The following is a 10515-nucleotide window of genomic DNA, read 5'->3' as shown; positions in this document are numbered from 1 at the left end:
ATCCTCTTTTACACATAGCTGATGGAGAAACACTTGCACCCCCCTGCCTCCCACATGACCCTTCAGTTCACAGGTGTGTTGTGGACAATAGAGCTCTGAGTCATCATTGCCTTTCACAGAAAGAAAGGAGGAGGGGGTGACGGGTAGCTCTGGTGCCAAGCTGTGAATCCCTTCTGTTTGGCTTTTACAGTCAGGTTCATCCCACAGTAAAAAAAGTGGAAAAAAAACACCGCTCTGCCTATGGATTATTAACCCATTGATCTGTATACTGCCAGCACAAACCATCACTTACTGAACCTGCAGCACTGATTTGGCCCCCACAACTCGAGTCAGGATATAGCCAGGTCAGAACTACCAGACAAGCTGCATATATGAAAGCAGTAGAGATAGCCTTTTAAAATTTTTTTGCAAGTCCAAGCCTCGTCTTGCTCCCACGGCCTGGCAAATGAAGGAGCCCTCATAAGGAAATGACAGGGCTGGCTAAGCAACCCACTGTTGGGATTCCCTTCCATCGAGTTGTTCATCCCTATGCAGAAGTAGCAGTGGATGCTGGTGGTTTGCACCGGTGCAGATTTCTTTCTTCCAGGACTTCTTGAAGAAGGGCACTTATTGATTACATGTTTTTTTTCCTCCTATTTTTTTCCCTTGTTGAAGTTGATCCATGCCTGTAGCACACCAGCTGATTGTACTATGCCTTCCTGGTGGGTAGTGGGGATAGTTTTCTCGCCCGAAGACATGGACCAGGCTTTGGTGGATCTAGAGGTGCTGTCAGATGTTCAGTTCTCTCAGCACAAAGACCAGCAAGCTGCCAACAGCCACTGAAAAGTCCCATCTCCTGTATCCTGTCCATTGGCGGAGCGAGAGCCAGCAGATCCTGGAGCTTCCTTTCACCAGCACTATAGCAACAGACAATCCGCAGCTCTTAACAGCCCCTAGCCAGGCATTTCCGATAGCTCCATACTTCCAGTTAAATTTTCCACAGTAAAGGTAGGGGCTGCTTCTGTGCATCACTCGAAAAATGGCCGTGCATTGCTTTGCATGCACATTTGTATGGTAATTAGCTAATTATAATAATTTTGCATTCCATTTTTGTTAGCTGCTACTGTGACAGGAAAAGAGCTTGGAGAACACTTTTGTGCATGTCTCGCTGTATTCCTTGCTCACTAAACTGCCTAGAACCAGTGTAAAATTACCTGGATTTTTAATTTTTTTGAAAACATCCTCCTTTTCTGAAGTGATATGGTCATTTTATGTGCCTATGACCAACATACCTATCCATATAATAAAATAAACCATCTTTGGCCTACGGGCTCAAACTCAGTCAAACTCAAATGCTGAAGTTTTTGAAAAGCAGATTATTGTCTACTGCAGTACTGTAAGTCAGTCACTGATGTGTGTTCATTAAGTAAAGGCCAGTTACACACAGGGGCGTAGCCAGACAATAGATTTTGGGTGGGCCTAGGCAAGAAGTGGGTGGGCACCAAATGTTCTCCCCCACCACCACCACCACCGAAAGATATCTCAGCTGGCAGGAAAATGCTTCTTTCCACCTTGGCAGTCTGCAGCAAGCATGCGCTGAAAACTGAACTTGCGCAGGTGCCAGTATCATGGAGAGTAGCGTTTTCATTACCATCAGGGGGAAGTCTTCAACTGGCGGAGCTTGGGATCTCCACCAGCTACCGCTAAACATGTGCTACTGTTGGGTGGGCCTGAGTCCTAAGTGGATGGGCCCTGGCCCACCTAGGCCCACCTGTGGCTACGCCACTGGTTACACATTTGCTACAATTGAATATTTCTTTAGCAACCGTAGCAATCGTTTTTAATTTTTGTCTCTGTGACTATGGTAACCCTACATCTGGGCCTCAATCAGTTACTGCCTTTGGCTGACAATAACTCCTTCTTTCACTCAGCTTTAGGTTATCTGGCCTTTCCAGGTTATACCCCCTCTCTCCCTACGGTCCTCCTCGCAGGTGTAAAAGCAATCAAAGGCCATGTGCTCACTCACTGCTCAGACAAATACAAACTTTTATTACCTTCAAACTCCACCTCTATTGACAATCACTAACTAGAAACATTTCCCTCTGCAATGTATTCCATAAACACACAGCCCCTGGGTTCCCTCTGCAATGTATTCCATACACACAGCCCCTGGGTTGGCCTTCACTGGCACCCAAGCAAGGACTACTCTCTCTCTCTCTCTCTCCCTCTCCCCAGTGACTCCAGGGAAATTAACACCCACGGCACTCAGTAATCCCCAATATAATGGGGAATTACAAACTTATTTATGGTATGGGACCAGGGCCGTGCCAAGGGTCTGTGGCGCCCCCCCCCCCCCCGCAGATGAACAGTTGCGCGCCCCCCACCGCCCCGTGAAGGTCATCGCTGCCCTCCCGCTCCCTGTCCCAACTGCCCGCCCTCTTCTCCCCCCCCCAACAAGATCCCTTTTAAATTTACCTCCGGCAGCGAACGAAGGTGCAGCGTCAGTGAAGGAGGCGGCGCTCCCGACGTCTCTAGTCTTCCCTTCGCTCAATGTCCCGCCTTCTTCTGACGTCATTTCCTTGACGTCAGAAGAAGGCGGAACACTGAGCGAAGGGAAGACTAGTAGAGACGTCGGGAGCGCCTCCTCCTTCACTGACGCTGCACCTTCGTTTGCTGCCGGAGGTAAATTTAAAAGGGATCTTGTTGGGGGGGGAGAAGAGGGCGGGCAGTTGGGACATGGGAGAGGGCGAGGTAAGCATGGCGCGGCGGGGCGCCCCCCAGAGGACGGCCCCCTCCTGCCGTGCTTACCTCGCTTACCGTGTTGGCACGGCCCTGTATGGGACCAATATCCTTGTATATAAAGAGCAGGAGCTACTACTACTACTACTTAACATTTCTAGAGCGCTACTAGGGTTACGCAGCGCTGTACAGTTTAACAAAAGGGACAGTCCCTCAACCCTGTTCAATGGACACACCGTCAGTCTGGTTTTCAAGATCTCCTCAATGAAGATGCATTAAATAAATCTACTACTATAAATCATTTCTATAGTGCTACCAGTCGTACGCAGCGCTTCACAATTGAACATGAAGAAAAGACAGTCCCTGCTCAAAAGCGCTTACAATGTAAATCAAATCTGCACACTCTGCCTCTGTTGTAGGCAAATCTGTATCATTTTGTGATAATATCATGAAGAAAACCCATTGTGCAAAATCTTTCATTGTGTCCAGGGAGAAATAATTTGTATAGTGTTTGGTGGCCCCCCCCAATCATTTTGAAACGTATGCGGGTATTATCCTGCGTACAGCTTTTTCTTCCTCTGGTTCGATCTACTGGCCAGTCTCAAGCTCTCTCCGCGCCTCCTCCTCCAGGTTCCGGCAGGTGGCGCTGTCTTTCCCAGGCCTTCCCTCTCCGCTCTGGCTCAACCTCTCTCTCTCAGGTGGCGCTGCCCCGCTGTTGTTGTCCCTCTTGCGGCTTCGGCGGGTTCAAGCGGCGGTGAGCGGTTGCAGGCCGAGGGATTTGCGCGCTGAATCTTTTCCTCGCGCCTAATCATGTTCCGGAAAGCGCGGCGTGTGAACGTACGGAAGAGAAACGACTCCGAGGAGGAGGAGAGGGAACCGGATGAAGAACCGCCAGCACCAGCGGCCCCCGAGCAGGGAGCCGTCTCCGAGCAGCCTGTTATCGGCAGCAACGCCACCACCACCACCACCAACCCGGGGACTGAGAGCAGCGGCCCGACTGAGGCCTTGCCGCAAGGAAACGGTCTGCCAAGCAAGAAGAGGCCGCGAGACGTGGCTGCGGTCCCTAAGGGCAGTCTACTCAGTTTCCGCGAGGAGGAAGGTGAGGCGCGGCCGACTCTAACCCTGGTTGAAGCCGGTCCTTTTGTGGATTCTGTAACAAATAGAGTGAGGTGTAGGGGGACTTGGTGCCTGGGCCTTTCTCTTCCTGGAATCACGGTGGTCAGGACCCCTCGCCGTGTGCCCAGCATCTTGTAGGCCAGGGACTCTTGGTATGTTCTCAGCGTCTTGTAGGTCGAGGCATCATGATATGTGCCCAGCCAGCATCGCTGATCGGTGGTATGCTGGGTATTTTGCTGACCAGTGTCACTTGTTATGTGCCTGGCACCTTGCTGAGTGGGGGGCCCTTCTGTCTGTACCTGGTCACTTGCAGAATGGGGACCCTTTGGTCTGTGCCTGGCACTTTGCTGAGTGGGGACCCTTATTGCCTCTGGTATATATGAATATATGTAAACCAGTTTGAATGTAGTTGCAAAAATCTCAGAAAGGCGGTATATCAAGTCCCATTTCCCCTTTTGTCTGTGCTTGGCACCTTGCCGAGTGGAGACCCTTTTATTATTATTGTTTTTAAATTTCTTTATTATTATATTATTATACAGCACAAGACAATATAATATTGCAATTTGTAATAATCGTCAAAATTGAAATTCTTTTAACAAAAGTTGAAATTTACTTTTTTCACTTTCCTCCTAAACTTTAAAGAAATATAGATCCAAGAAAGTAAGAAAATTATTTTTGAAATCACACATTAAATCAAAACTGGGAATGCTGCTGACCCATTATCTTCCTCCTAGCTGTCTTATACAGTGTTCTTTCTGTTACTTGACTATCACATTTACATTCTCTTCTTCATTTTAGAAATCAGGAAATTTTCTGTTTAGGTTTAAAGAATTGATAGTTTTTTTATTGAAATAATATTCGACATATACATGGAAATTTGAGCACAAAATTGGCTCCAATAGCCAAAGTCCTTTGAGGCAAAGCTAAAAAAGCTTTGCGTCTCTTCTGTGTTTCTGTAGTAGCGAGATCTGGATATATTCTTATCTTAGATCCTAAAAACAGTGAATCTAAATGTCTGAAGAAAAGTCTCAAAACAGTGTTATGATCCATTTCTAGGGCAAAAGATACCAATGCTGCTGTTCTTTGTGTAATAACTTCCAATGAGGATTAAATGAAGGAAGTTAAGGTCATACCTTCTCCCCTATGTGCTTGAGAAATTGTAACACAATCAATATAACTTTGAAAATATTGTACCTGCACTATGGGAGATAGTATGTCACTCGACATCCCCAAAACCTCAATTAGATATTTTTTAACCATCTCCACCGGTGCAATTATTGGAGACCTAGGAAAATTAGTAAACTTCAGGTTGTCTCCTGGATTGATTCTCTAAATATTCTATTCTTCATAGAGTGTAATTTCTTTCTTTAATTGGAGGAGTGTGGTAGCCGTGTTAGTCCACTCTTAAGGTTATCAATAGAAATCAAACAAAATAAAACATGGAAACGAAAATAAGATATCTTTTTTTATTGGGCATAACTTAATACATTTCTTGATTAGCTTTCGAAGGTTGCCCTTTTTCGTCAGATCGGAAAAAATTTCAATTAAAGAAATCAATAGAAATCAAACAAAATAAAACATGGAAAAGAAAATAAGATACCTTTTTTATTTGACATAACTTAATACATTTCTTGATTAGCTTTCGAAAGCTAATCAAGAAATGTATTAAGTTATGTCAAATAAAAAAGGTATCATCTTATTTTCTTTTCCATGTTTTATTTTGTTTGATTTCTATTGATTTCTTTAATTGAAATTTAATTCAAAGTTTCAAGTTTCTGTAAATTTTCTCCAATTTGTTCCACCTCAGAGGCCTGCCATGTACTTAGTTGCTCCTGACATAACACTGCATTGGTTAGGTCCTTAATCTCCTTAGAATGTTGAGCAGTCAAAGTTTGTAAAGAAGAATGCAAGTTAAAAGTCAAGTCCCAGAGTGACTCCATTGTCACTACGGCAGGTCTATTAATTAACCCCGGTAGCAAGACAGGAGTAGGGGTATTAAGGATCTTTCTCAAATCAGATAATATTTTTGAGGAGAATTTCAAAGATTGTGATCCTACCCGATCTTCCTCCACCTTCTCCGGCACGGACGGGCTCCCTCCCTGTAAATTCTGCTTCTCTTCTGGAAGCCAAATAACAGTCTCCAAGTCCATGACTCCTCCTGGCTGTGGGGGAGCCGCACGTTCGACGGGGCTCAGGGAAACCCCATCCACACTGCCGGCCATTACAGATGTATCAGCACCGATAGCGGGGGAAGACTGGGTCCCGACGCTACCCCATAGCGCTCTAACGTCGCTTGCTTCGGGGGGTGAGTTCCAGCAGAGGCTGGGGATTTTCCCTTACTTTCCCTCTTCTTTTACCCATCTTACGAGGGATTCAGAATCCTCCTTAGCAGTAGAACGGAGCACTACTGAGGGCGTCTGATGCTGCTACTCACTGAGACGCCATCTTGGATCGCCTGGGACCCTTTTCTCTGTGCCGGGCGCCCTGCCGAGTGGGGACCCTTTTGTCTGTGCCTGCGCCCTGCCGAGTGGGGGCCCTTTTGTCTGTGCCTGCGCCCTGCCGAGTGGGGGCCCTTTTGTCTGTGCCTGCGCCCTGCCGAGCAGGGGCCCTTTTGTCTGTGCCTGCGCCCTGCCGAGTGGAGGCCCTTTTCTCTGTGCCTGGCGCCCTGCCGAGTGGGGGCCATTTTGTCTGTGCCGGGCGCCCTGCCGAGTGGGGGCCCTTTTGTCTGTGCCGGGCGCCCTGCCGAGTGGGGGCCCTTTTGTCTGTGCCGGGCGCCCTGCCGAGTGGGGGCCCTTTTGTCTGTGCCTGCACCCTGCCGAGTGGGGGTCCTTTCGTCTGTGCCTGGCGCCCTGCTGAGTGGGGGTCCTTTTGTCTGTGCCGGGCACCCTGCTGAGTGGGGGCCCTTTTGTCTGTGCCTGGTGCCTTGCTGAGTGGAGGCCCTTTTGTCCATGCTACGTGGCTGGCGTCCTGCAGAGCGGGGCACCCTGTCAACATGGCCGGCATCCTGCAGAGCGGGGCACCCCGTCGACGTGGCCGGCGTCCTGCGGAGCGGGGCCCTCTGTCGACGTGGCCGGTATCCTGCGGAGCAGGGCGCCCTGTCGACGTGGCCGGTGTCCTGCGGAGCGGGGCGCTCCGTCGACGTGGCCAGCGTCCTGCGGACCCGGCATCCTGCAGGCCTTTGCTCAATACCTACAGCATACTAGTTGTTTTGTTTATATATAAATCCAAAGCAGGATGTGTCTTAAGTATATTTGTTTTGTGGGTGAGGATATGCTATCAGTTCCTTACTGTTGCTGTTTTCTGTTTACAGAAGAAGAAGAAGTTTTTAAAATAAAGAAATCAAGTTATAGCAAGAAAATAGTGAAGCTGCTTAAGAAAGAATATAAAGAAGATCTTGAAAAATTGAAAACCACTCATGTTGTAATTGTAGCACCTGAAGGTAAGCATAACCTGCTAGTCCTGCATTTAGGGAATAAAGGTAAATCCAGGAAATCATTCTTATTTTCTTGGTTAATTCACAAGAATTTGGCATATTTTACCTTTTTTCAGAAAAGAAGAAAATCTTTGTCATAGGATTTAATGGGAGAAATAACACGAATAGATAAGAGTAAATACATTTCATACCAAGTAAAACAAGAATAGAACTTCTGTTTTAATTTAATATTAACTAGCCGCTACTATTGGAATGGGGGTGTTCCAAGGCCTCCCCCCCGAGGTCGCCGCTACCGGTACCCCCCCCCCCCCCCCGGAGTCGCCGCCGCCGCAACACCTCTACCCAGCCCGGGCCCTCTGTTCGCTATTAATTCAACTTACATTGCCGCAGCACGCACATCAGCTGGGCTCCCGTCGGCCTGGCCTTCCTTCTCTGCCTGTGTCCCGCCCTCGTGTGACGTACTGTCGGCGAGGGCGGGACACAGGCAGGGAAGGAAGGCTGACCAGAGCTCAGGTGATCTGCGTGCTGTGGCGATGTAAGTTGAATTAATTGCGATCAGAGGGCCCAGGCCAGGTGGAGGGGTGGCTGCGGCGACTCGGGGGGGGGGGGGGGGGGGTTACCGGTGGCGGCGACCTCAGGGGGAGGGAGCGCAGTTTCCCTCTCTGTCCCGCCCCCGTCATCACGTATTGACAAGGGGCGGGACAGAGAGGGAAGTCTCTACTGCGCATTTGAGAGTGAGTTCGGTCACTCGCCGTTTATACGTTTGATGTGTGTATATATTGGGATTTGTATGGGTTCCAATTATTTGCTTAAACGTATCATTAGGTTCTTATGCTTTATAATTTAAAAATATGTTTGTGACAGCCAGGCTGGAAAAGGCACCACTTAATAATCTGTGTTTCCTATAATAATGTACCAAAAAATGCTCTCCAGAATTTATTAATAGAATGTGTCACTATGTTAACATTAAATTCAGAGTCTGAACTCTGTTTATATTAGGGAGCAGAAAGGAGCAGATCACATGTCAAGATGGAGTAAGCTGTTTATTCAGCACAAGAGATCCCATACAGTAAAAATGCCTGACGTGTACCACGTTTCGCCCCAGCAAAGGGCTGTGTTGGGCAATCACAGAAGTTCCATTAATCGCATAAAAACATCAGGGAAATTCAAAAATAAATAAATCCCAATAAATAAAGCCAGCAGTACTTCAAAGCAACATGCAGATGGCAGCATCCACTTGATAGCAGGTACTGTTGGCTTTTTTTGAATTCCCTTGATGTTTTTTTGTATTTAAAGGAACTTCTGTGATTGTCCCTGCTGTATTCTACCTCTGTTTATGTTAGAAAGCTCTCTTGAGTTTGGTGATTCTGAAGGTGGAGCACAAATTGCAGATGAACAGAAGTATGTATTGGAGACACATCTAGCGGGCAAAGTCACTGTCTCTCTTTCTCCTTCTGCCTTCTCCCCCATTGTCTTGGATCTGTAGTAGAGAGTTGCATGGGAAATGGGGATCGCGGGAATCCAACGGAACCCACAGGTGTGGAAGAAGTTGCCATAGGATTACTGTGGAGATGGAAGAAGTTGCCGTGGGATTCCCATGAGAGTATAATAAAAAAAATCTAGAATGAGGCTTGGAACGTACTGAGAGGCAATTGGAGCATCAGAATGAGGCATGGAATGTATGGAGAGAGACAGTTGAAGCACCAGAATGAGGCTTGGAACACTCATTGGTGAATACCACCCAAAAAAACCATGGGAGGCTATTGGGGATGGGAGGCAACAGAGGGCTGTGAGCAAGTAAATAATATTGTCAACTCCCGCGGGTACAGGTAGGGATGGAGGAGATTAATTGAGGGGATGGTTGGAGATGGAATGGATTGTAGCAGGTACAGGTGAGTATGGGTTAGATTCCATTCAGGAATGGCAAAATTTCTGTCCCCATGCAACTCTAATCTGTAATGGCTGTCATTCTTAAAAAAAAAAACAAAAACCCAATAAAAACAAACAAAAATTCCTTTCAGGCCACGAACCTGTGACTATTGTGCTGCTGGGAGGAGCAGTCTGAGGGCACCCATTCCACTTCTGCTTGGGTTGTATAAAGGAGCCTTAGGAGGCATTTAAAGCTTAGGAGGGGAAGAAGACCTGGAGCAGAATACCAATGAATGATAGGTTTTACTGTTCCCTAGGAAATAGGGAAGCCACCTAAAGAGAGAAGCTTCTAGTTTTCCTAAACCCCTTTATGCCAATCAAGGGAAGGAGGGGCCCCAAAGGGAGGGGTTTGAGAACTCCAATTAAAAAGGAGGAAGCTGATGGGCAGAGAAGAAACCAGAGGAAAGAGCTCAGCTCCATTGAGAGGAGTTTCCTCACAGATGGCCAGCAGAAGTAAATGGGCTACCCAACCCAAGGCAAAGAGGACCCCAAAGAGAAGGCTGGACTAAGAACCTAAAGAAACTGATAGCCAGCAGGAGTAAGCGGGTTTCCCAACCCAGGCAAAGAGGACCCCAAGTGAATGCTTGACCAGAAAACTGAGGAAAGGCCTAAAGCACTGGAAGTAGGGGGGGGGGGGGGGGGGGGGACCTGAGAGCAAACGGGGTTGTAAGGAACTGCCCTGAAGACAGGTGAAGACTGATATAGAAGATGAGCTCTTGCCTTTATGGCTGGAACTTTTAAGACTTGATATGTGCCCAGCATCTTTCCGATCAGGGCCCCTTGGTTTGTGTGCCCAGCATTCTACGGATCGAGTCCTCTTGCCTTGTGCCCTACATCTTGCTGATCGATAGTATGCCTGGCATCTTGCTAACCAGTGCCACTTGCTATGTGCTTGGCATCCTGCTCGGTGGGGGCCCTTTTGTCTCTGCCTGGCACCTTGCTGAGTGGGGAGCCCTTTTGTATGTGCCTGGCTGCCTGCTGAGTGGGGGGCCCTTTTGTCTGCCTGGCGCCCTGCTGAGTGGGGGCCCTACCTAAGGTAGCAGGGGACGGGCCAGTGTAAAAAGATGTAACACAGTGAGGGATGTAGTTGCTCAGGACTGAAAAGCCAGGGCTATGTTTTCTTTGTGCTTGAACAGTGCTAAGTAGAAGAAGAACTAGGACTGAATAGAGTGTTTTATGTTTGCTCATTTTGGTTGAGCTACTTCAGAGGATATCTGTCAAAAACTAAGGCTGTGTTTGAGATTTGGAAAACTGCAGAGAGAATATATCTGCCAAAGATAACACTGTGGTTTTGGTTGGGAAAAGAGGCGTAGTCCAAC

The 10515-nt window shown here is 47.7% G+C and overlaps 1 protein-coding gene across 2 annotated transcripts in view; it reads left to right on the top strand.

The window, feature by feature from the left end:
• The first annotated feature begins 3429 nt into the window (after window positions 1-3429).
• PAXBP1 (PAX3 and PAX7 binding protein 1) overlaps window positions 3430-10515 on the top strand; it is an 89703-nt gene continuing 82617 nt past the window's right edge. For both annotated transcript variants that reach the window (XM_030202156.1, XM_030202157.1), the window contains exons 1-2: window positions 3430-3817; window positions 7145-7273. In XM_030202156.1, the coding sequence (XP_030058016.1) occupies window positions 3529-3817; window positions 7145-7273 (418 nt within the window). In that variant the 5' untranslated portion in view covers window positions 3430-3528. The remainder of the gene's footprint in view (window positions 3818-7144; window positions 7274-10515) is intronic.

This window comes from Microcaecilia unicolor, chromosome 4 (assembly GCF_901765095.1).
Source record: "Microcaecilia unicolor chromosome 4, aMicUni1.1, whole genome shotgun sequence".
In the NCBI taxonomy this organism is placed as follows: domain Eukaryota; kingdom Metazoa; phylum Chordata; class Amphibia; order Gymnophiona; family Siphonopidae; genus Microcaecilia; species Microcaecilia unicolor.
This window is presented reverse-complemented; position numbering and strand designations above follow the sequence as displayed.